The sequence below is a fragment of the Musca vetustissima genome, unplaced genomic scaffold (assembly GCF_032173495.1).
Source record: "Musca vetustissima isolate MV318-11 ecotype Yass unplaced genomic scaffold, APGP_CSIRO_Mvet_v1 utg8445, whole genome shotgun sequence".
In the NCBI taxonomy this organism is placed as follows: domain Eukaryota; kingdom Metazoa; phylum Arthropoda; class Insecta; order Diptera; family Muscidae; genus Musca; species Musca vetustissima.
The window spans coordinates 164617-191815 of NW_026881887.1; the positions used below are offsets into that span (position 1 = coordinate 164617).

The 27199-nt window shown below is 37.5% G+C and overlaps 1 protein-coding gene across 1 annotated transcript; it reads right to left on the reverse strand.

Moving 5' to 3' along the window:
- Window positions 1-125: 125 nt before the first annotated feature.
- Window positions 126-21324, reverse strand: LOC133327957 (uncharacterized). The gene is made up of 19 exons (XM_061536503.1): window positions 21149-21324; window positions 21029-21082; window positions 20263-20508; window positions 17847-18376; window positions 17065-17762; window positions 15792-16998; window positions 15450-15722; window positions 14962-15318; window positions 14837-14902; window positions 11968-12012; window positions 11458-11669; window positions 11176-11324; window positions 9379-11106; window positions 7259-9288; window positions 4281-4402; window positions 3477-3872; window positions 2307-3402; window positions 390-511; window positions 126-301 (listed from the first exon to the last, which is right to left on the reverse strand). Exons 1-19 carry the CDS (start codon window positions 21225-21227, stop codon window positions 145-147), a joined length of 9567 nt encoding a protein of 3188 aa, XP_061392487.1. The 5' UTR covers window positions 21228-21324; the 3' UTR covers window positions 126-144.
- Between the last annotated feature and the right edge of the window lie 5875 nt (window positions 21325-27199).

Below are 27199 nucleotides of genomic sequence, written 5' to 3' on the forward strand. Positions count from 1 at the left end.
TTATTCACTATTATATTTGAGTTGTGTTTGTTGTGGCTGCTGTTGTTGTTGTTGGATCTGTGGTAATGTTGCCGCAGCTGTTACAATTGTTGCTGATGATGCTGTTGTTGCTGTGGCGGCTGTATGTTGTTGTTGCAATTGATATCATGAATGTTTATCGGTCAATTCAGCCCAACGCATTTCAAAGAATTTACGCATACCATGACCAGCTTTACCCACTGGTGAATCATCTTCATTGAACATTTCACAATTATCGAATATTTGCCGTACATCAACACAGAAATCTTCACGACTTTTATAGCTACAGAAGAAAAGAGAGCGAGGGGGGAATTGGGTTGAAATTTTGTTAGTAATGTTGAAAAAATTAATGGGAGTTATTTCGTGCTTACCTTAATTCTTGTAGTCTTTTCTTTATAGTTGACAAATCCATAGGATTTTTAATGATTTTACGATAGGTAGGAAATTGTTTGGTATTTACTGGCAATAAAAATGGCCATGAATCTTCATGGAGCTGTGTGAAATAAAAGAGGATAAAAAATTTATTTTTTCATTAATTGAAGTTGAAATAAATAAAAATGATATCGTTCTATAAATAACTATAACTGTAAATATGAACTCATTTAAGAGAAGGTTTTCTGATCTATATAGAAGCAGACCCTCCCATTTTCTCTGAAAAATCCAGGTTTTCGTGAAACAAAGCCTTCCGGTCATCAATATAAGGAGACCCTCTGATTCTAGAAGATATTGTGTTATTATATGAAAGAAGATCTTCTGATATTCTAAGATGCTCGTCTATAAAGGGAGACCCTTCGATTTCTATAAAAGAAAACCCCTAGGCCTAGGTATCCTTAATAAAATATTATTTTAAAGTCCATTTCTACTGGGGTAGGTATCCGTAATAAAATATTATTTTAAAGTCCATTTCTACTGGGGTAGGTATCCTTAATAAAATATTTTTTAAAATCCACGTCTATTGGCCTAGATTCCTTAATAAAATATTCTTTAAAATCCACGTCTATTGGCCTAGATTCCTTAATAAAATATTCTTTAAAAGGATCCTTTATAAAAAATCCATTTTCATGAAACAAGACCTTCGGGTTATCAATGAAATGACGTCATCTGTTTCTATGGAAGAAGGATCCCATATTTTTTGTAAAAGAAGACCTTGTCTTGCATGAAAAAGATCAGTTGATGCTTCTTCATTCATGTAAGGCGACCCTTATGAAAGAGTACCCTCTGGTCTTCTATGAAGGAAGAGGCTCTTCTATGAAAGAAGACCCACTTTCACTAAGACCCTCTTGTTTTGAATAAAAGAATAAAAGCGGTTTTACTATAAAATGGTTTACTATAAAATGACACGCCACAGTCTATATGAAATAAGTATTTTAGATCTTTTATGAAAGAATACCTTGTGGTCTTCTATGTATTCAGGCTTCTGGTCTTATATAAAATAAAGGTCTTATATAAGTATTTCATATCTTCTAAAGAAGAAGACATTATGTTCTTCTATGGTCTTGAATGAATGACGAAAGGAAAATGTTTGTCTTCTACGGAGGGAGGCATTCTAGTCACATCTGGAACAGGGCAATTTGTTCCTCTGTGGCATAATTTATTATTCTCTTCTATGAAGGAAGAATTTCTGTTTCTCTTTGAAAGAAGAACTGAAAACGAAGAGCTCTGAAAAATAAGACAATTTTTTCAGACCAATGGCAGAAGGTCATTGATCTTCAATGAAAGGCGAATACAATAGAAGAATACTTTGTTGTCTTCTATGGAATAAGGCTTCTGGTCTTATATGAAATATGTATTTCAGAAGACATTTTGTTATGCTATGGTTAAATGTCTTTAGTCTTCAATTGAAGATAGGAGAATTTGATTTTTACGGAGGGATAGATGCTAATTACTTATTGTCTTCTACTACTGAAGAATTTCTGGTCCTCTTTGAAAGAAGAACTAAAAACGGACACCTTTGAAAAATAAAACTGTGAGGACTTCTAAGAGAAAGTGTTCATGAAATCTTTTATTCGATTTTTTCATTCGATTATAATTTGAAGAATTTTTGATTCTAGGAAAAAATAAATTTTTGTGAGTTTCCTATCATGATATAAAGAAAGGCCTTTCATTTGAAGACGCTTGTCATATAATTAGGTCCTCCTATGCCTATTTTCAGTTATATTATGATCAGACATACATGATAACATTTTCTGGTCTATGTCGTTACTGGTCTTTTAGTTTTTATACAAAGGATAACTATTATTCTGATCTAAGGAATGATTATCCTTAAAAAATTCAATGTGAAAACTCACCTCCATTTCCCCTAAAACAGTCTTACACACAGCCAACTCCTTCATTAGTTTTTTGGTGGCATGTTTCTCCTTTTTCTCCTGTTTCATTTTCTCCTTAGCCTCCTGCACTGCATGTATGTTAAGGGGTGGTGGTGGACCTAATGCTGTCGATGTGTTTGTGGCACCACCACCGCCACCAATAGGTGGTGTTAATGCCGCTGCTGCTGGTGATGTGGCCGGGACTGGAGCATTTAGTTGTGGTGAATGTTGTTGAAATTGTTGCGGCATTGGTGTATTAAAATGCATTGATTGTTGCTGGCCCTGGGTGGGTGTTGAGGAACGTGGTGATGTTAGGGAATGTTGTGGCGAAGTGGTTGAACACATTAACGAAGATGTAGACGAAGATGTTGCCGCTGTTGTCATCGACGTGGGTAATGTTGCGGCTGCTGATAATACTGGCATATTGATGGAAATTGGTAATTGGCTGGGTATAATGGGCATTGGTTGATTGCTAACAGGTGGCATTTGTTGGGGTTGTTGCGATGAACCGCTACTAGGGATGCCCATTGAGGTGGGTGGTGGTGGTTGTATCAGAGATGTACCCACCACAGTGGAATTCATTGAGTATGGTGGTAAATGATTGTTTGCTTGATTCAAACCCACAATGCCAGGCGAGCCGGCCAAATTGGCAAACAGTGATGATGACATGGCCTGAGATTGAGGCGGCAGCAATGATGATGTTGTCATTGTATTGAAAAGTTGTTGCTGCTGTTGCTGAGAAGGCATTGTCATGGGCATGGACATGGGTGTCTGTGGCGTTGTGGGATTTTGTACAGCTGCCATGGCGGCAAGATTACCACCCATCAATTGTTGGTGTTGGGCAGATATTAAGAGGCCATGATTAACTGCAGGCGCATTGCTGTTGGATGTACTAATTCCACTGGGATCCATGTTGCTGTTATCGTTGTTGTATTCATTGTGGGTGGTAGTGGCGGTGGTGTTGCTATGCGGACTCATAGCTCCTTGACGATTGCTAACTTGATTTTGGAAGCGCGTTGTATCTATGGAGTTATTGTGATGATCATCAAAGGAGGTGGAAGCCACTGAATGGGCGGGACTAGAAATTTAAAGAATATGATTTTTTATTTTTTTTTCTACATTCCCTCGGCGTGTTTGTGCAAATTTCCTTACCTTAATGGTGGCGGCAAGGAAGTCATTGATTCATCGTGTGATGAATTGTGCAAATTATGATGATCGGTCGATGTATTTAATTGTTCACAGCTGGACGATGTATTGTGATGTTTGTCTTTGCGTTTTGACAGCGAGGTGGATGAGGATGAATCACGATCACGGCGAGGTTTGCTGGTGGAGGAACGTTTTTTCGGTGGTGGTGCCTTTGAAACGCAACCATGACAATACCATTTGCCACGAGGCACTTTCAACAGTGGAGGAATGTAACAATCGGCATGATAAGCACGCGGACACAAATCACAATAAATCATTTTGCCCACGGGCGGTAGGCGATGGCCACCACAGACAATGCATTTGCGTTCATTGGTGGCCTTGTTGACGCATTCATAGCAATACCTTGAAGGAGAAGGAGAGAACATCAGGGATTAGTAAAATGAGAATTAAAAAAAAAAACAGTTGAAAAAAAATCAAATAAATTTTGAAATTTTAGTGTTGGATTGGTGCTTTCTTGGGGAGGAGGGTGGATTATGACAACATGTTTTCATTGTGATGGGTGGAAATCATTGAAAAATGGTAGGGTAGCAGCGAACAAGTATTAACAAGAATTTGAGACGGACAATAAGTAAAAAAACGATTTTTAAAATTCCGATGATTATGAGATGAATGAAAAATTTGAAATTTGTTGTTTTGAGAAATAAATGCTGCTGAACTTCTATAACCAACCAACCAAAAAAACTTCAGACCAGAAAAAAATTAAATAAAAAAATTTATTATTTTCATATTTGCTTTTTTAAAAATACTTACCAATCGCCTTCGGGTATATTTTCCATTTTCGGTTTGAAACAATAGGTGTGATAACCCTTATCACAGCCATCACACAGCAATAGCTTATCCTCATTCTCGCCAGATGTGCAGAACTGGCAATTCTGTAAGGAATTCGAATATGTGGAAGAGTTTGTAGATGTGGTTCTTTTACGGCTTCTACCTAATTTTTTAGTATTTGTTGTTGTTGTTTTTGTGTTGGATTTCGATAGTTTTGAAAGGGGGGAATTATGGGAATCGTTTGTGTGTTTTGTGTTGGTGGTGGTGTTTGTGGAATGGGTATTTGTTGTCTTGTGTGGTGAACATGTTTTGGCTTTTGAATTTTTGGAATTCTTTTTTGACGATTTTTTCTTTTTATTGGAATTTTCTTGAGCAAAATGACTAGAATCGAGTGATGATAGAGATTCATCATCTGTTGGGAAATTTGATGAAGATATATTGTTTTGTACATCTTCTTGTTGAACGATATTGTTTGAGGGAATGGTAGGGGGAAGTGGGGAAGAGGAATTTGAGGTTGTTGTTGAACTGGCTGCTTTGAGGGCATTCTTAAAACGTTGCTTGGGAGTTTGATAGGTTAAATTGATTTTGATTGTTGTTGCTGTTGTTTCACACACTCTCAAGGCATTGTTCTCCTCATCATTTGTGGTGGTGGTGCGGGAAGCATCATTTGAGCTATCATCATTTGTCAGGGCTGTTGTTCTGTTGGCGGTTGTTGCATTCTCAAATAATGACTTTATATTGAGATTATCTTCCAGGCTATCTTGTTCTTGTTCTTTATTTTTCGATTTCTTTTTCTTGGAATGTTTGTGTTTATGCTGCTTGCCGGCATTTTCCTCATCATGTTTGTGGGAATTTTTCTTGGCTTTGGATTTCTTTTCCTTTTTCGATTTCTTGGATGATTTTTCTTGTTTTTTCATATCTTCTTTCTTTTGGTGGGGTGAACGAACGAATTTTCGAATATCATATGACAATCGGTGGTAAAGGTGTGTGTTGATGGAAGATTTGGTTGTTTTTATAGAGGTGAATAAGAACGAATAAGCCAAAATGTAAACAATCAACAACAACATTAAGGATTTGTTTGTGAGGAAGGGGAATTTAAGGAAATTGGTGGATATTTACATTTATTGTAAGAAGTTTTTTTTTAATATTTAATTATTTTTTTAATATTTAAAATACCATTAACCCAAAATCAAAATATTACACATTACAAGAGAAGAGGAGGTGGTGGGTGTTCGTGGTAGTGTTGTGTAAAGGAATTAGGGATTTTTTTCAAATTTAAAGTTACAATAATTATGAATTTATGAATGTAAGAGATGACGGTGTTGTGATCGTAAAATAGTGTAGTTATATTTGTGTAAATGATTTAGGGTAAATATTTGTTTTTATTAAAAAAAATTCCAAAACAAAACAAAAAAACATTCACCATTGATTTCAAATTTAGTCAAAGAAACATAGAAAATTATTTGTAATAAATATAAAAGCACAAAAGTCATAATAAACCGAATAAAAAATACAAAAAGTATTGGTTTAATTTAAAATTTAAAGGATTTTTATGTTATCAAGCAACATTTAAAATAAGTGCGTAGCAATTGGACAACAACAAATATATATTTTTTATTATATTATTTGGAAAAGAAAAAAATCGAAAAAAGGTATTTTTTTAGAAAATTAGTTTTTTTTTTGGATTGATTATTTGTAAATTTCTTTATTTCTTAATTACGGTCATAATGAGTAAGAAAAAAACAACAACAACTACATTTAGGTATAATAGGGGTTATGAAAAAGGGAGGGTGATGAATGGAGATCTTTGCAAGAATAAGTCTCTATATTTTATAAAATAGAAATTAGGGAGTAAAAAAATACTTAAACGGACTTCTAATGCATCGATAAAAAAAATAAACTATAGTGTAAGAGATCTGTTGTAAGCCAAAAGGTTGTTTAGACATTTTTGGTTTTCTGAGGTCAATAGACTTCCTTGAAGATAATTTTCAATGGCCCATAATTATAACTACCCTGTTTCAGTTCGGGTATTTTAAAGCCTCCCTGACAAAGGTGAGTCATCCGCTCATTGTTGAGCGTTGTTGTTGTCATCGAATTTGCATTCATCATTGTATTATTTGCATCTGATTTATTACAGTTTGTCGTTAAAGAGTTTTGAGAAAGATTCTGAGATGCCATAACAGGGGCGGCAGGCTTTTTGATGCCATTTTCGAAATCTTCTATTGGTGCCATTGGTGCCACCATCGAATGATTGGCCTTTCGATGGTGCCACCAGCAATTGTTGCGAATTGTTTATTATAATATTGTATATGTTGGAGATAAAATCTATAAATTGTGACTATGGAAGCATTTTAAATATTTCCTACATTAGATTCCGCATGTTTCAAATTGATATATTCTCAAGATATTTCTTATTGTTTGGGATCAAAAATTGATTTCCTCCGCGACAAAATTTTCTAATTATACAAAATCAGAGTCAGATTCCACTTTGAGAATTATACTTGCAAAGCCAAAACATGCACCAAGTAAGAAATAAGCTGAGTAAACATAACAAAATATATAAAATGATAAACGATTGCAGCCAAAATTATGAATGATGGAAATAAGCGATTCATATGTTAGTAAAAAAATCTAAATGTTTATTAATAGCTTTCAAAATACAACACAAAAAATTGTAGAAGAAGACGGACATTACACAAAATAATAAAAGAAACAAATTAAAAAAAAAAAAATAATAAAACACAATAACAACAACAATGATACAAAATGTGTGCTCTGTGGTGTATATAAAAGTGAGTGGATGGGTTAATTCATTAATCTTGGCCAGATTTCTTTAAAAAAAATAATTTTCATTTATATATGTAGTATAGTATAGAAGACACACTTGATATTCTATGCATATATAATCTATTTACTATTGTATTTCTTTTCTTTTCAAAACATAACTAAACAACACTTACCGCCTTCATAATGCTCTTGTCCCAGGCAACACACGATTCCAGTACATATAATGCCATGGCCAGCTGTGCCGTGGTATGTGAACGAGAGACAGCATCACGCCATGATACCAAACCTTTCGGTATATTCTCCACCTTTTCATCTTTATCACTATCACAATTGCTGGAAGGTGAATCGCCACCAGAATTATTTTCATTGTGCGTTTGTGTTGAATTTTGGGCATCTGTGTTACTATTCGATGCTGCAGCAGCATTATTTGCAGCCAAAGCCATTGCACGTTCATTGAATGCTGATGGATTGAATGCTTGCTGTTGTTGTTGCTGTTGGGCAGCAGCAGCCTGCTGTTGTTGTTGCATTTGTTGATAGTACGCTGCCGCATTGGCGGAATTTTGTGTTTGGGTATTCTGTTGATTTTGAGCAATGGCAGCTAGGTGGGCATCACCCGTATGTGCCCCTAGTGGTGGTTTCAAATAGCGCCTTTCAATATTGGCTTCTAAATCGATAATACGTTCCCTTATCATCGGTATAATGCTAATAAAATCCTCTTCTGTAATGTCGGCATCACTTTCTAAATTCAGCTCCGATTCAATTCGTGGTGGCAGCACCCAATTTTTCAATTGCATTGAGGCTGAGGCGATTTTATCTTCCAGTGCCTCCAATTGTTCTAGCAATGCCATTTCCACACGTTTGGCAATTTTTGGTGTCCAATCGTTGGGTTTATCGGGCAACACGAATGGTGGATCATTTTCTTTTGGCTCGCCCATTGGATAGGGCAATCCCAATGGTATCTCTTGGCTAATGAAACGGGTCAGATTCTCTTTCAATTCTTTTTCTCGCAGACCCGAAGAATTCAGGGAGTTAATGACCTGTTGCAAGAGTTCCATCGTGTCAATTTTCCACCAATTGTAACGCAGATCGTAGGGTACGAAACTATTTTTCACTTTTTTAGGAAACCCCTCACGTTTGATTTCCTCTAACTTTTGTGATTCTTCGAGGGTCATTTGTAGCGGTGTCGGCACATCGTATTGTATGAAGTTGCTGATGTTTGTCAGCGACATATTGTGCATATTTTGTAATGATGTTTGCAAGGCTTCATCCAGCTTTATTTCCAATTTAGGTTTTATATCATAGATGTCACCGCATTCGCCACTAACAGTCCCGCCGCCGCCACTGCTGCCTCCTGCTGTTCCACCCCCGCTATCATTCACCTCGTCCTTGGGAAAAGGAAAAAATTTCGTTTCCATTTCATGTTTTACCAATGGTTTTTTGTTGTCCAGAGCTTCTTCACCCACCTCCTCGTCATCGCAATCCATATTGTCGCTTTCACCGCATTCAGTTTTCATTTGATGATGACGAGGAGTCTCCAAGGAGTTTTTTGAATTTTGTAATTTTTCTTCGAATTCTTTTAGTTTCTTGTCAATTTCGTCCTGATCCAAACCGGAGAGGGAGATAATACATTCTTGTGTTAATTTCGATAGATCGGCTTTGCAATCATCCATGGTAACGGTGAAATACTGGACATTGTTGGGCAGATCCCAGGGATGGCCTTGGATCTGATATTGCGAACTGCACGTTATGTTGGAGTACATCTTTTGGAATTCTTTGAGATTGGTAGCATTTTGAGGTTCGGTTGTTGTTAATGGCACTTCACGATTAACAATGGAAAACCATTTCTCTTGTGGTTCTGGTGGCTGCATTAATGGTTTGATATCCGTTGGCCCGGACGAGGAGACAATTATACAATCGTCTTCCTTTTTGTCATCAATTTTCATGGGATCCGGTTTTATGGTGGTGTTATTGAGCGTTGTTGTTGCCATCGAATTTGCATTCATCATTGTATTATTTGCATCTGATTTATCACAGTTTGTCGTTAAAGAGTTCTGAGAAAGATTCTGAGAGGCCATGGCAGGGGCGGGGGGCATTTTGATGTCAAATTCGATATCTTCTGTCATTGGTAACTCCATCGAAGGATTGTTGGAAAGGCCAGCGGAATTTGGATTGTTGGATATTGCACTCGGCCGAGGCGGTGGTGGTAGCAGACCAGCAGCATCTGGTTTCTCCACCTTAGCTGCACCGTTGTTATCAATTTGTATAGCTTGGGGTTTTATGGCCACATCGTAATCATCATCGTCATCATCACGTAGATCAACGATTTCTGGTTCTACACGATTGGTTTCAACACAATCATCATCTGAGTCTTCGGTGTTGTTTTCTGTTGTTGCGTTTGCGTTTGTATTTGTGTTTGTTGTTGTGGTTGTAACTTCGTTATTTGTGGTGACTTCTGCATTTGTCATTTCCACATCATTGTCAAGATTATTGTTTGCGGTGGTTTTGTTTTCATGAAGTTCATTAGTGTTTCCTTCAATTTCAGCTACTGCGGCATCCTTGGTTTCCTCATTTTCTTCGTCTTCTTCTTCTTGACGAATGTCATCAGATGACGGTTGATTGAGTTTCCTTTCTTCTGCCTCCTGTTCCAATATTTCTTGATATTGGAATATATCATTCTGTGCCGATTCCAATGCCTCTATGAAAATACCACCAGCCTTGGGCAGACGCCAATAACGTCTCCAAAAACGATCCTGACCAAAGCATGTGGCCCGCAATTGATTTGTGGATTTCTCCAGAACTTCTTTGCAATTCAACGAAGCCCTAATGATTTTATCAAGTTTCTTTTGTAGCTCATCGGCCGATAAACGATTATCCTCATCTTCTTCAGCATTTGTCATTTCTGATTCTATGTCAGACATATCTTCATCCATGCCACCATCGGTGCAGGCGTCATCACCACCCACCTTTTTACCAGCCAACAGGGCATTGATGTCTCCCGTCGCTGCACCACCATTGTGATATGAGGTAGATGACAAATCATCCAATTTGGCCATTTTGGTGGGTGTGATATCCGATGACGATAGACCCATTAATTTCGAATCATCCAATGGACCGGCGGGCAGGTTATTCATATCCTTATCAAGTGGATGTTTTTGTGGAGATGTATCACCATCAATATCCATGCTTTCCAATTTGTTGTTATTGGCATTGTTGTTTTGCTCGCCAAGGCCAGTATCGGGGTTTGCATTTTGTTCTCCTCTGGCCGAGCCGTCATTATCCGCCTCTTTGTTATTGGGACCACCCACACTTTCGGCATTTTCCTTTTCTTGGCGTTCAGCATCCAACTTTTGCTGTGCAGCCATTGCCTGCATGGCCGATTCCCTTTCGGCTTGTAATTTTTCATAGGCCTCAATGCGTGACTTGCGCATATGCAGAGCCTTGTATTTCCTCACCTTCATATCAGTCATATATTTCTCTTTGCGCATTTGATTACATGTCTCTATGCTGTTCTCGATCTGCTTCAACACGGCCTTATTCATGAGTAAATCATTGCACAAATGGGCCAATATCTGGGCCTTTTTAGTTGGATTCAAGGCGACAAATGGACGATCCTTGAGAGCCTGTGATAATTTCCAGGTTTCATTTTCATGCAACAGTTTATAGTATTCGGCATTTTTGCCCGAATGTACCACGGTCTCGGAATCGATTTGATGATGATCGGGTACACGACGTTCACGTTCACGATCCATAACTACACCGAACATTTGGCGTATCTCCCCGGTGGCAGTGGCATACAAATAGATACGTAAAATTTCCGCCACATTGGAATTGGTGATGTCGGCATTACGTAAAGATTGTCCAAGCAAGGTGGTGTGTCGGCCGGGATTCGGTATGCCGGGATCCTCTATGGCGCACACCAACAGGTGGGTCATCACAGACAAGAGTTCTTCTTCGGCATCGGCATTACTGTCGCTGACCAAAGCATCGTGGAGATTTTGTAGAGTGGGCAGAGATTCCATATCTGAAAACAATCGAAGATGAATTATTAAATGTTTGAAGTGTGAGGCGAAGGGATGTCTCTGTGACTTACCAAATCCTAGAGTTTCACCGAAATTGTGCAAGAATTCAAAGACCATTAACAAATCAGCCATGGCCTGACCGGGCAAACGATTACCAGCAATACGTTCCAAATCTGGTATTTGATTGGTTTGTACCAATTCAGAATCCTCTTGGGGTTTCCTAATGACAAGAAATAGGTGAGAGAGAAACATATTAATATCTAAATCCCAATACAATACACACAAAACAACCAAGCTCGAGAAACCCCTTTTGTGTGTTTTTGTTTTGTTATTCTAACAGCACCTCATCTCACCTTATTTGTGCTAAAATTTCAGCATCACGTTTACGTGCTGCCAAACGCTTCTCACGCAATATCAAACGATCCAAGACCATTTGATGTTTCTTTTTCTCACGCTCTTCAAATTTACGGCGTATCTCCAGTTGGCGTATCAGATTCATGTGTTGGCGCCTTCGTTCACGTTCCATTTCGGCAGCTAATAGCATTTCTTTTTGCCGTTGAAGTTCCTGTAGGGTAAGGGAAAACATAATTTATTAAAATTTGCTATAAATAGCGAGCGACGGTAACACATAAGAAAGAAGAAAGAAGAAAGATTTTTTTGTTGGGGAAAAACTACGTTCAGTTTGGAATTTGAGTGATTAACTACTCTATTCTAAAGAACAAGAATATGATGTACATATGTTTTTTGAATATCTACAAAGTGTTTTCAAATTGTAGTCAATATTATTATATAGGTAGTGGTGGTTAAAAATTAAAGAATGCATGAATGGATAGACAATTATTTAATTAATTGTTTGGTTGTACCTGTTCTTTAGCTAAAATAGCTTCTTGACGTTTCTTTTCCTTTTCCTAAACAAAAAATGTTCATAATATTTATAAAACATTTAGTTTTTTTCATATAAAGTTGGTTATTTCATTTTTGGAAACAAAAGATTAAATTGAAATAAGGAAACGATGAGGATAAAGGAAGAACCAGTGAGCGGAGCAGTATAGTCGGACGGGGCCGACCATGCGATACCCTACACAACTACCACGAACTCTAACTTTCTGAGGATGTTTATTCCGAGTCTGAGTAATATTTCGTGATATTTGCCCCCTCTTGTCCGATTAGAGGTTAACAACACCCCTTCCTTACTTTTTTCGAATATTCAGTACAGTCCTTCTAATTACTTGTCCAGATTACCTCCACGGTGGGTTGCGTTGTGATTTTCGGATTATACTCTACTCGAAAACACACAAAAAATTATGTTTTCGGTCCATTTCATCCCAAAATTTTAATCTGATCATCACCGAAAATTATAGGCGTTGTTCTTGACCATAACTGGAACTATTTCTCCCTCTAATGTGGTAATGGGTTACTGAATAATATCTGAATACGTAAGCACCTGTAAATATTTGACTGTAACTCCCACATCTGAGTAGATATATATTTGGTATCAATTTAAAGGCCAACCACTCCTCTTGGATGTGCTATCAACTCCTGGGGTCTACATCCTCCAGGAGTAAATATATATGCCATAGAATACAAATTTTGCCATTTTTCACACAAAAGTCAGGGTCCATTTGACCCGCTAAATATTGACCGATCTTTATCAAAACATGCATGCTTATTCTCTGGCCCGATCCCCTTCTCCATGCAAAAATTCGCGGTGTTTGGGCCATAATTGCGGCCTCTGGAGCGACCAGAAAAACCGACAAAAATTTAGTATTTGGTCCATTTCATCCCCTAAATATTAACCGATCTTTTCCAAAAACAATAGGGGTCTTCATTGGCCAGAACCCATCCTACATGCAAAATTTCGTGAAGATTGGTCCATAACTGTGGCCTGTATCGTGTTTACAAATTATAATGGACAGACGGACGGACGGACGGACACACATGTCTAGATCGACTCAGCTAGTCGAGATATGACGATCGGTATACTTAAAGGTGGGTCTAGGACCAATATTTCGCGGCGTTACAAACATTTGGGGCTGCACAAAGCTATAATACCCTGACAACATAGTTGTGTAGGGTATAAAAATACATAAAAAATAAGATTTGAAAATGAAAAAAAGAAGCTACAACATCGGAACATGAATTTACACAAAGTTTTAATTCATTTTTGAAAAAATAAAATATGTAGGGTTCGACTGAATCTATATCCATCCTACTCTAGGGAATTTCAATATAATTTCGTAAAAAATAGGAATTTTAGAACACAATTCTTTACTGTTCTTATTAATTTCCATACATCCGCGATAACATTTTTTGAATGGTAACATCCGTCTGACGCTAGGAGATTTTATTCTAGATAGACCTCCTCGTCATAATCTCCTCGCCATAATCTTCTTACTTATCAGACCAAAAAATGTTATTATCTCTGAAATTGGTAAGACAATTTTAGAGTTTACCAATTATTTTTTCAGACAACTGCCCAATACTTGATTGGAAGAACGGAATATTTGAAGTCCTTATAACAGAAGCAAAATTTTCAAACATGCAAAAGTCATTTGCCTAGCATTCAGATAGGACAACATGCACCAGCTATGTTGTCCTATCCTATGTTGTCCTATCACATGGCTGATACTGCTGACCAAAATGAATACCGTACAGCGATTGGCTTCGATCCTGATAACTGGAGCGCTAAGAAGCACACCACAAGCAGCCTTGAATACAATCTTGAACCTCCAACCACTGGTCTTTCTGGTTAAATTTCAGGCTGCTAGATGTGCTCTGAGGCTTCGGGAAACGGATGGCTGGAAGTCGCTGAATTTTGGCCATGCTAGCATCTTTCACACGACGTTGTGACATCTTGGAGAGGAGTAGTCACATCAGTGTCTATACTCCCTCTCATAGGGACTTTAATGGCATGAGAGTAGAGTTTCCTAGTAGGGAATCCTGGATTGATGGCCCCTTACCTCTGACCGCCGGTCTGTCGATTTTTAAGACGGGTCGAAGATGAAGGTCGTTTATTGCAGGGAACTAGAAATCTATAACACATATAAACTTAAAGATCTTTGGAGCGTCTTTCAAGCAGAAATTCTGGCAATCACGAAAGCGGCTGAGGTCAAACTTCGCTGTTGTCCCATAATAAGAAATCGTTTTGGGGGTCATAACAGGTCACCGCAGTATTAGATCTCTCACTTCAAAATGGGACATTATCATAGACGGTCTATTTGAAGATGAGGGAGAGCTAGAAACAATTGAACATATCATCTGTAGGTGTACATCGCTGAGTGGCAGAAGACACAGACAGTTTGGCAAATATGAAATTGATAATTCAGCATTCTTCTCCGGAATAGACCCCAAGCAGATCCTAAGCGAACGCGGTTGCAATCAGCAGCCATACATCCCTAACCCAACCTATCACATGGCTAATATAAAACAACAGATCGGTCTGCGGCTAGCCGCCAGAGTGCCTCCTCATGTCACTGAGAAGATAAACCTTCTTGCCTTTATGTCAGTATTAAAATTAGCTTTCGACAACTTAACGTAAAACCAAATATTGTTTATAAATTAAAAAGAAAAATACTCCAGAATAAATTTTTGAGTCTACTTCAAGAACAAAAAACTGGTATAATTTTTGATCAAACACATTATAAAGCCCAAAGATAGAAACAAAAGATGTTCTAAATAATTAAAACTTGTAGAAATTTGTTGAAAAAAAATTCATAAAAATATAATACCAACCTGTTGTTTTTTGAGTATTTCCTCTTGTTTCAAACGTTCCAGCTCTTCTTGTTTTTTCTTGCGGGCCTAAAGTGTAATAAACATAAATTATTATATAATTCATAAGACATTAAATATCGGCATACCTCAATGGCTTGCTGATTCTTCAGTTCACGTTCACGTTTCTGTTGTTCCAACTTTTCATTTTTCTCTTGGCGTGCCTTCTCCTTACTTCGTGCCATTTCTTCTTTTTGGGCCTTTTTAGCATCCCGCAGAGCCTGTTGTTGCTTGGCAATTTGTATACGTTCTTCGACATTTAATGTCTGACGTGTAAATATTTTCAAATCTTCCAAACGTTTGGCCACATCCTCATCGGTCATGCGTATATATTCCCCATCATTGGCATAAGGTGGTGGAGCCGGTTGCAGGAACGTGCCCACAATGGCTCGGGCCGAAAAACTAAAGTTTTCACGCAATAATTTTGAGGGATTCTTTTCCAAATACTAAAGAAAACAAACAAAAAACACACACAATGAATTAAAATTCCGGATTTCTTATGTGAAATATCTCATATAGCATTTCAATCTTTGTCTTTTGTGGTTCTACTAAAATTTTTGATCTACAAACAACTCACAGAGAAAACTTGTCCAATGGACTTAAGGGGTACATTGCTACCCGGTGCATAATAAGTAACCTCGCCCTTAATTTGTCCCGCCTTGGTTAGGCCACGTATTACGGTTTCACGTTTCCAGCCTAAGTCGAGTGGTACTCTCAGTTCTGTTACATTTAAGAGATTCGGTTCTTCAGTCTCAGATTCAGAAAGTCCCGATTCGGCAGCCACACTTTCCGAGTCAGTTGAGACTTCCATTTGAGCATTGGCTTCGCTTAAAGCCTGACGGATTTTTTCCTAAAAAGAAAAAAAAAACTACATTGTAGAAAACCTCCTTTATTAAACTCCTTCTCGGTAAGGACTTACAATATCAGCTCCCTGCTGCAATAACTGTTGAGTGGCCAACATGGGTTTGATACCAACGGCCCTTGATTGGGCCAGCAACGATGCCACGGTATTCTTTTTGGGCTTTGACACACCACGACCCAAATTCCTTGGCCGTCCCTCTTTAAAGTTGGATGGTTGTGAGGATCGATCATTTGATGCATTGGCCGTCGATGAATTGCTGCTACTATTACCTCCCAAATTGGAACTATTGCCAGTGGCGCCAGCTCCACTGCCCGAGGAGCCACTACCACCCGTACCACTACCACCGCCGCCGCCACCCAAGGCAGCTGTAATAGAACTCAAACTTTGCAAACTTGAAGCACCCGAATTACCCGAACTTCCAGCACCACCACTATTGGCACCTCCAGACAAATCATTACTCGATGATGATGATTTATCCGGTTTCATGGACAAATTAAGGGGTGCATCGAAATCATCAATGGTTATTGTGGCACCGATCACATTCTGATTACTGGCCATTGCTGCGCTGGATACCGAACTGGCAGCTGGCTTCAAACTAAGATTAACACCCGAACTCAGATCTGTACTACTACCGGTCAGATCGTGGATATCTTTATTTTTATTCGATAAATTATACGCTCCATTTGAGGTAATAGTAGGTGGCAATTTAATGACCTCTACACGATCGGTGGAAGAGTCACGGCTGGTGCGACCACTGCTGGGGCCGGTCAAATCCAGATGCGGGGTGTTCTGCGACGAACCACCCGATGTCGAGGAGCCCGGTGTTGCTGTACTGTTCGCACCCAATGAACCACTCAAAACGGCCATTTGTGAGGCAGTCAGATTACCCGGCAAACCGGTGGCACTTGAATTGCCCATACCACCGCCAACGCCAGCACCACCACTGCCACCGGCTGCAGCATTTTGCTGTTGCTGATGTTGTTGTTGGGCGGCATTGGCCGCCGCCGCTATGGCAGCATACTCCATTTCGAGTCTCGCCCTTTTCGCTGGGCTAAGACCTGGAAATGCAAGCAAAGAGGAAAGAGCATTTGTTGTTGAATCTAAGTCAATTTTTTGTTGTTGTAGTTGGTTTTGTTCATCTGATATGGTCTTTTTACGACCACGTGAAGTAGTACCGGGTATTTTGGGGCCCACAATAGATGAGGTGTATTTGATGATCTCCGTATCGGGTGGCAAGCGTACTCCCAGCAATGAGGGGTGGTCACTGCAAATTAGAGAAAATGACAATTGAAGTTCTGCGGATCTCCGTTGGTGTTTTCACAGCACTTACCCTAATCCTCCAGTTGGTATGAAATCTTTAGAAGATTTATTATTGCCTCCAGCTTGTGAAGAGGCTGAGCCACCTCCCCCAGAATTATTGCCTGATGTAGCAGCCGCAGCTGCAGCAGCTGCCGCTGAATTACTGGCAGCAAATGCATTCATCGCTGCCTGCATACTCTGCTGCGGTGTCATGCACAATGCACCAAATTGCGATAGGGAATTCAAAGCGTTCAATGAAGCATTGTTCTTGTCGGCGGCGCTCTTGTCACGCGAGGATGATGAGGAAGAAGAATTGGAGCCACCACCACCAGCGCCACCTCCACCACTGCCACCGCCCCCCATTGAGCCATGCGGTGATATTAGATTCGCTGATGATGATGATGAAACATTAGTGGGTAATGAAGTATTTAAGCCACCAGTTAAGTGATGATGGGAAGTAGTAGAAGTAGAACAAGTAGAAGAAGAAGAGGATGAAGTGTTACCTGACGTTGATGAATTGTTATTTGATTGTTTGGATGAGGATTTCTTTGATGAACTTGGTGCACCAGAGGCCGCTGCTGCAGCTGCAGCCTGTTGCATGGCCAATAATTCTTTATGCAATTGTACCGGATCATATGCCGATCCAGGTGGTGGAGGCAATTGAACCTGTATTTGATTCGATGAGGACGATGATGATGATGACGATTTGCCAAAATTGGATGAGTTGTTCTGTAAATAACAAAAATGAACGAAGAAGAAGAGGAGGGAATTAGATAAATTTTCCTGGAAAAATATTAAAGGGGGCAAACCTACCTTATAGGCATTACTAGAGCTACCGCTATTGTTGTTACCACCACCACCGCCGCCGGAGCCACCTAGGCCCGATGATGGAGTTATTGTTGTGCCGGCACCCACCAGACCATGCATACTTGATAGAGCGGCCGCGGGATTGGCTGCCACTGCTGCGGCAGCTGCCGCCGCTGCTGCATTCAAGCTATTGGCCAATGATTGTTGTTGCTGCTGTTGTTGTTGTAGCTGTTGTTGCTGCTGCTGTTGACGTTGTTTTTCTTTGCGGGATTTACTACTTGATTTGCCACCTCCACCACCACCACCGGACGAGTTACTATTGCCACCTGTTGAACCGGCATTACCACCAGAATTGGCATTTTGTCCACCGGCAGCACCACCAACTCCGGCACTGCCCGCTGCACCACCAGCACCAGCTAAACCCAATGCGGCTGGATTAAATGCCGCCGCCAAATCATGTGGAAAAGGTGTTAGACCAGATGCTTGCAAACGATTGAAATAATCTTGGGCAGCTAGTTGGGTGACAGCCCACCAATCTGTAGTGTAAATGAAAGGAGGGAAAATCGAAAAAAAAACAGGGGGGTTAATTTTGGAGATTTTATGGAGGTTATTTACAATTTTTAATATATTTTTAAGAGACAAAATTCTGAAATATTTTTTTTTTTTAAATTAAATTTGATATAATTTTTCATAAAAACTAGAACGTAAGTCATAATACAAGTGGATTTAAGTTCGACCGATCAGAACATTTACCAACCTTCGTCGTAATAAAAAGATAACAATAGAATTTGGAAGACAAGGAGGATTCCATAACTCCACTTTTGTTTGAAAATGGGAATAGGACCTCAAAAATATCTGAATCATGCGGCACTGATATATTGGAAAAATTGATCTAAAGAAATATCGGAGAAACAGAAATTCCAAACTTCAACCAATTCCATCAATTCAAAATACCTAAAGGCACAGATTTACTTTCAAAGCTTTCTTTTTTCATAGATAGTGATATGACATATCAGAGCGAATTCGCTGTAAAATAACTAAGATCGTCCGAATTGATATATGGGTTCATTTTAATTTAAAACATGAACATATATTGACCCTCTGAGGAACCGAAATGCCTTTTATGGTCAGGGCAAATTAAATTGTAAATTACAATCACTTCGTGAGGCTAGGACCTCAAGAATACCTAAATTCGGCCTGTGCCTTTTATGGAGGCTATGGCATAGTAACATATTTCTTTGACATTTTTTGGAAGGAGGTCTTTTATCGTAGGGCAAATTAAATTGTATTTGGAAGGAGATATTTTATCCTCGGAGCCAGTGAAACTGTGAATTACAGTTACTTCGTGAGGCTAGGACCTCAAAAATACCTAAATTCGGCCTGTACCTTTTATGAAGGCTATATCATAGTTTGACATTTTTTGAAAGTAGGTCTTTTATGCTCAGAGCAAATTAGACTTTAAATTGCAGTCTCTTCGTTTGGAAAAAGAGTCTGTGACTTTCAAAATACCCCATTGAAACATTTATGTCAGGACATATTTTGTGCTCCGAGGAAAAGAATGCCTCCTATAAAAGGAAAATACGGCTAGGACCTTTAAATAGGCAATAAAAGGACTTCAAATAACAACCCTTTCCGATTGAAAATGCGACTAAATTCTTCAAAATTTCAAAATGAGCCCAATTTTCAATGGGATTCGCTAAATCGAAAAAAAACTTCCTTTCAATTTAATTATTAACATCTAAAAGATAATTGAAAAATAAAATAAAGATTTGTCAACCACCCACACTCGACCGGAATTGAGATGCATTTCTCGGATTCCTTATTTGTCGGGAATAAATTCCCAACAAATTTGAATATGGACTGATTTTTTATTCTAGGAGCATTTTCTTCAAACAACATTCTTGTAAATTCAAATGTGTCTGCTGTTTTACCCCAAGAAGAAGAAGGAGAAAGAAGAATCAACGGTCGGGGATTCGAACCTGAGACCTCGAAATGTTTGCAAGTTTTCTGCACACAACAAAACGCACAAGCCGCTAGACAGTTCAACCAACCCAAGGTTCGAACACAATACGGTAAAATAATTACTCAAACTTTGATGTGAACTAAATGTATGATGCAACATGTTTGATGTATGAACCGAAAATGGTAAGTGATGCCAGATTGTTAAACAATTTAAAGGTATTTTTGGTGTGGAGATTTTTCTTTAAAAAAATGGGGATAATCAAATGTTCGTATTTTTTTCTTCTTCTTCAGATATAGGGGAAATAAAATTATAAACACAACCCTGACTATATTTTTCATCTTCTTCCTTTCAATATTAATTAAAAAAAAAATAAATATTTGTAAATATTATTTTTTATTAAATATTGTTGACCATTTTTCCTGTGTTGTTACTCCTTCAATACTTTACACAACAACTCACTTGCTGGATGAAGGCTCGCCAAGCTGGCGGCCTGTGATGCTGCCACCGCCATTGTGTTCTGATGATGATGTCCAGCTGCTGCGGCAGCAGCGGCCGCTGCCATCGAATAACGATCATTGGCCGAACCACCACCACCTGGATTGGGTAATAAACCTAGGCCAGCTGCTGCGGCAGCATTAAATTGTGCGTTGAACAAAGGATTTGAGGCAGCTGCGGCAGCAGAAGCAGGATCACGACCCCAATAAGCTGGGAAATAAAAACAAACAAAAAAATGTGTAAAATTAAAATTCTTCATTCAAACAAATTTTGGGACATAAATATAATTTAATTTTTTTAAATACACCTAGGTCTGTTTTTACACGGTCTTTTTGTACACGGTTTTGATATAACATGGTTTGAAAATTGAATATTTTTATTTTTTTACACGATTTTTTCCATTTAGCAAGATTTAAAATTGTATGTACTTTTTTTTGTCAAATTTAATTTTTGCGAAGTATGTTCATATCACAAAAAAGTATTTATGAAAGAAAAAAGTCTGAAACATCGATAGTTTGCGAACACTAGCTTAAAGATTTAAGTGAATTCACCTTTAGCGCGTACAAACAATTTTTACTGGTCAAAACAAATGTAAATAGCACTAATTTAGGGGAGTTCCCTTTTTTACAGGTTTTTTTTTTACACGGCTTCTTCTGGAACCAATCTACCGTGTGAAAACAGACTTAGGTGTATAATATTTTCCTAATCATCCCCATCCATTTCTACTCACCAAATAAAGAGGCCGCATCTAGCAGAGCCGCCGGATCATGGGCACCACCAGCCGCTCCGGCAGCTGAATTGCCGCCAGAACCACCTTTGCCACCACCACCGCCGCCTTTACCACTGCCACCGCCGCCACCACCTCCACCACCGCTACTTCCATCATTTTGTTGTCCACCCTCACCCGCATTTTTATCCATGTTTTTCATGAATGTATGGGGGTCAAAGGGTCTATTGTTGCGTTTAATTTTGTGGCTTTTATTTTAACCGATTGGAAAAGAAATTAGAACGCGTCGCTAACGATGCGTTACGTTGACCGTTACTACTAATACTACTTGCACTAGTAATAACTAATAATACTAGTAGGAGGAGGATGAGGGAGTCGAGTTTTATTGACTCATTTGTATGATTGATATTCATTTCAGGCGTGTTGTGCCATCTTTAATTTGTTGTTGTTTTTGCTGTTACTGTGGTTATTGTAAATTATCTGAAAGTGAAACGTAAATTAAATAGAAAATTAATATGTAATTGTTTTAATTTTTTAAGTAGAAATATATAAATATGTATGTATATAATTTTTTTTATGTAAAACTGAGTATTTGTGATAATTTTAATTGTATTTACATATGTGTATATCAGAGTTACGATCAAAAATATTAATATCAATTTATTAAAATATTAATAATTAATATATATTAAGGCCACAGTTATGAAATTTTTTCATGTATGTCCGGTTCGAGCTTTATTTTTGTTTTTCTCATCGGCCTAGAGTCCAAAATTTAACCCGAAAATATAACGGAAACAGACATGGGAAAGGGGACTTCCCCAAAAGCTGGACCCTTCACCACACTGTATTATGTCTTTGTGCATATGTTTGTAACAGGCAAAAGGAAAGGAGATAGGCACATGGTTCCTTTTGAGAATATGCATAGAATCACTTTCTAAGTCGATTTATGCATGTCTCCATGTTAAATTGTAAACAAAGTACAGGTCGCATTTATGATCAGTATTGGATGAAATTTGGCGTAGTTTACTTATTTGGCCCAAGGACGAACCATATTGAAATTGTAGAAAATGGTTTATATTTAGATATGGCACCCACTTATATTTTTGTCCGATTTTACGTAAATGGTGTACCAAAGACCCACAGATTTGGATATAGATCCAATATATATCATATAGTAAGCCCTTACTTACTGGTTATTATTTGAAAAAAAAAATGGACCGAAGGAATTAAATGCCGAAGGACATTTGAAATGTTGCCTTATGCGTTCTGCTAAGACCAGAAAACAAGTTTATTTGTGGTATATCCGGTTTAAGGAAGACTTGGTCGCATGGACACCTCTCGGGATGTCTCAAAAACGTCATAGCTGATAACGAATCAGGGGTGTACGGAAATCAAAGCCAAATCATTCCAACGGAAACGTTCAGAAGTGCACGAACTAAAAAAAAATACGTCACGTTCGCCCAAAAATTTGAAGGCTTTGGTTTTGTTCGACTGCAATGTCGTGTTGCATCATAAATTCTTGCTACAATGTCGTACAGTCAATAAGATATACCATCTTGAAGTCAAGCGCCGTTTGTGCGAAGAAATTCATCAGAAAGGATTGTGAAATCCAATCATTGATTTTGCACCTGCTCACACATCGATAGGTCTGCGTGGACTTGGCCACCGCTGCCTTTTGCTTTTTTTCTCAAAATTGAAGACAATGAAATGGGAACGATTTGATCGCTTTAAGAGTTTAACGTGAAAAATCCAAACCGGAGGATTTGAAGAAACGCTCGCAGAGCGTATTACATATGAGGGGAGGTTCCAGACCTATACGCGCCATCTTAGAATTTAATGTAGGTTTTGAAAAATATTACAAAGTTTCCATCAAACAAGACATTCCATTATCATGATATTGATTTCAAAATGTTTACACTTTGTGGGGAAGGTATCAGAAGCAGTGGTCCAACGGGACGCATATTCAAGCTGGATCTATGTAAGATAAATATATTACTATGTGCAAAATTTGGACGTCATTGGATATTCCGTTCGCTCCATATGAGATTTAAAAGTTTTCAAAGTGTTGTGTCTTTGTAGAGGTGGTACCAGAAGGAGAGGACCGATAAGTCCCATCTTCCAACATTATTGTACGTTTACATTGTACTGGATTTCGTTAACCCTGTGGGTTTTAATTGTCAATTCCTTTGAATATATGCCAAATAAATCCTCATAAAGCAGGTTAACCCGGTAAAAAGTTCTAATGTAAATGCCGTTTTATACAGGCAGGGTTAAAATATTAGGTTTCACAAAGTTTAGTTAAAATGTTAATTTTGCTGGGAGGTATCCCCATCTTCGAACTTCATTTGAGTTTAAAAGAAATATTACTATGCTCAAAGTTTGGATCAATTCTGACAACCATTCGCTTGATGTAGGATTACCAAATTTTAAACATTTTGACACTTTTTGGGGGAGGTACCAGAAGGTGTGGATCAATGGGTTCATCTTGGGAATTGATTTAGGTTTGGTAAAGGTTGTGCAAAGTTTGGTTCAAATCGCATGAATGAGAATTTCAGTAAAATTTTGACCATTTTGTGGGTACGTCTCAGAGTGAATGGACCGATTTTTCCCACCTTCAACTTGAACAAAGTTTGAAAAAATATTACGAAGTGCAAAATTTGAATTAAATCGGCCAGACTGACGGACGAATACAAATTGTGTGACATAGATTTGGTCCAAAGAAAAATGGGGTCTAATTTTTTTTTTTTATAAGGAACATTTTTGTCGTATCAGCCCCATTAGCCAAAAGGCTGAGGGTATAAAAATGATTCTTATCAAATGTCAACAGTTCTGAGAATATCAAAAAGCTTTAAATAACCTGGAGACATTTAAGGTATAGTCTATAATAGTCTATTTGATAGTCTATTGCATGATATTACGAAATGAATTAAAATTTGATCATCTTCTAACTAGAACAAAGTTTGAAAAAATATTACGAAGTGCAAAATTTGGATGAAATCGGCAGACTGACGGGCCAATTCAAATTGTGTGAAACAAATTTGGTCCAAAGGAAACGTGGGGTCTATTTTTTTTTTTTTTTGATAAAGCACATTTTCGTCGTATCAAGGTGTATATAACCCCATTAGCCAACAGGCTGAGGGTATAAAAACGATTCTTATCAAATGTCAACAGTTCTGAGAATATCAAAAAGCTTTAAATAACCTGGAGACATTTAAGGTATTCTGCAAATAACATTTTTTAATAGCAACTTGACAAATCGGATATTCCGTTTTGTTGTCATTTTAAAGGCATTTCTCGATCATTTCTCAGATTTTATGGACATTTTCGACGACCGGCCTTCCTGTGCGAGATGCATTTTTAACATCAAAAATTCCTGAACGGTATCTACGAAACCAAAATTGCACATAATTGGCTGTTCAGCATTTTTGCCTTTATCAAGGAAAAACTGTAAAATGTATCGAATTTTCTCTTTGTTCACTTCCATTTTAAACACCCTGTAACTCACAACTAAATGCTCCAAGCAAAAAACAGCAAAATATTCTCTTTACGGTGAAATGTCACCCTTCCAATGAGCATAAATCTGAAGTTGTTTAATCTATACTTTACGAGAAATCTATCAGTACAGACATCTGCCGAAAAAGTTATGGAGTTCTTTTTCCCTAACCTAATATATCCAATTTTGGTATACTATTTCCAAAAATTCCGGAAGCCATGTTATGCAAGCCAAGCTCTTGGGCATTTTGGGGAAAAAGTTGGATATCATCTCACGATTGTGTCCACCATTCACAGTTCTTATTCGCAACATCTTTGAGGAAGTGCGGACCAATGATGAAATCATTAGTAGCTTTTGCAATGCTTCTTGGCTGGTCTTTATGTACCGATTGAGCCAAAAAATTATCTACGTCGTTGAAAATACATTTTTGAAAAAGATGGATCTTTAGCCAAGACATTTGAAAATATACGGATAAGGATTTTTGCACATACTTGCATTTTACGTATATAGTGTCTTTGGCAATAATACTGATATAAATGTGAGGAATATTTTTGTATAAAACGTTAACCCTCAGTCGACTCTCTGAAGGGGTCATTTAGATCGCCTGTTCCAGAAATGATTGAAAACTCATTTAAAACCGGTTTATAGAATGTGCGAATATTCTACAAAAATGTTCGCCATAAAGTTTTACTATAAGTCTCAGAATAGATCAAAACTCGAAATTCAGCTTAAACGTCAAAAATCGTAAAAATATACAAACTCATTGTAGGGTTAAATCGATCTTATTTGGAGTTTGTACCAATTTTTTTCCACTATATTTCGTTTTAGAAGGATGTTACGAAGTACACAAATATTCTCCATCAAATTTTAGTATAAGTCACTGAACAAGAGAAATCAGTATATATAATGTATACCGAATATATGGGCATCAATTTAGGAAAAAAAATTCAAAAAATATTAATTAAAATAAAAATATTAGAAATTTCCTAGTATTTTTTCAGCAAATTGTATGAAAACTTCATTTTTCGAGCATGATGTTTTACGTCACATTTCACTTTGAGTCTTAAAACAAACTATATATAAAATTTAATAGCTTTTTTTTAACAAATTTACAGTATAAAATTAACAATATTGGCAACAAATTCTTTGTTGAATTTTGAAAGTGTCAATTAAACACCTTCAGACTGCATCGTAGGAGTATTTCCTCAAAAACAAAATTATTCTACATCGAATTTTACTATTAGTTACAAAATAAACGATTTTTGTAAACATGATATTTATTTGTAAAAATTCCGATTACAAGAACTTCCGATTGCAAGTACATCCCGAACATCCCGATAAGAGCAATCGCCCAAATTAACAGACACATTTTTACTTCTTTACATTTCCTTTGTTTTTAATTTTTTTATATTTCCCTTTTCATTTAAAAACCAAAACAATAATTTTTGGTGGGAAAAATAAAATATAAAACGAACACTGTCATCCAAATAAAACCGGTTAACCACAATTCGCAATGTGCATCAATGCAATGCTACCCATACATATAGCAATCCCACTCTCGTCTCTCTCAAACATGTTGCATGTTCGAAGTCTCTCTTCTTCAGTCTCTCAATATTTTTTCTCCTCCCATATGCGCAACTCAACGAAAGAGCGACAGTTAATATAAGAAAAACAAGAAAAGACAAAGACTACGACCACAACAAAACTGATAAAACAGCAAAACGAATGTCAAACTGAAAACAAAGTAGAAATGTCAAAACAAAATAACAGAGAAACAAACAAAGCAAGTAAATGGCATATACAAAAATAAGAAATAAACATAAAAGAAAATAGTAAAAAATATACAAAATATAAAACAGAATGGTGAAATGAATGAATGAAAAAAAAAACGTTTATTTCATTTGTGCACACACACACATTGAAAGTCTATCTCCCCACCACAACAAAATTTTATGTACATTTCAGAAAAATAAAGAGAAAAAAACAGAGAGCAAATGCATTGCAAAAAAATGTGTAGTGGGGAAAAACAAACAACAAACAAACGAAAAAAAACTATCGAGTGACTTGACTGTGTGTGTGAGCGCAAGCATTATTATTATTGAGACAATGATGTTGGGTATTCGGTCATCGGCGTCATCGATGCCGATGACGACGACGTCTTTCTTAGCCGTTATTGCTGTCGCCGTTGACGTTTTCTTATTGTTGTAGTCGTAGCCATCGTCGGTATACAACAAATGAGAAAATTGGTCAATTAATTTGCCTAAAGGTTTATTTATGACTCGACGTTGTTGTTTTGGCACTTGAGATTTTTTGTTGTTGTTGGTGTAGCTGCTGCTACGGCTTTGTCGTCGTTGCTGTTGTTCGTGTAATGTTATTGTTTTTTAGTTTATTGTAATTTTGTTGTTGTTTTTGGCTTTTTTTTGCTCAATGTGTGAATAAATAATGACGATTAAATGGAAAAGTTGTAATTGCAATTAAGGGGAATGACAACTTATGGTTAATTTTAATACAGTGATTCATTGATAATTATTTTATTTCTCATGTTTTAGTTGTTGTAGTACATATACAAATGCAAACATGGGAGAATATATTATTTGATAAAGGCTAAATATTTTATTTTACGGGAAAATATGATATGTTTTATATGGGGAAAAATGAGTTTTTTTTAATAAATAAAGAAA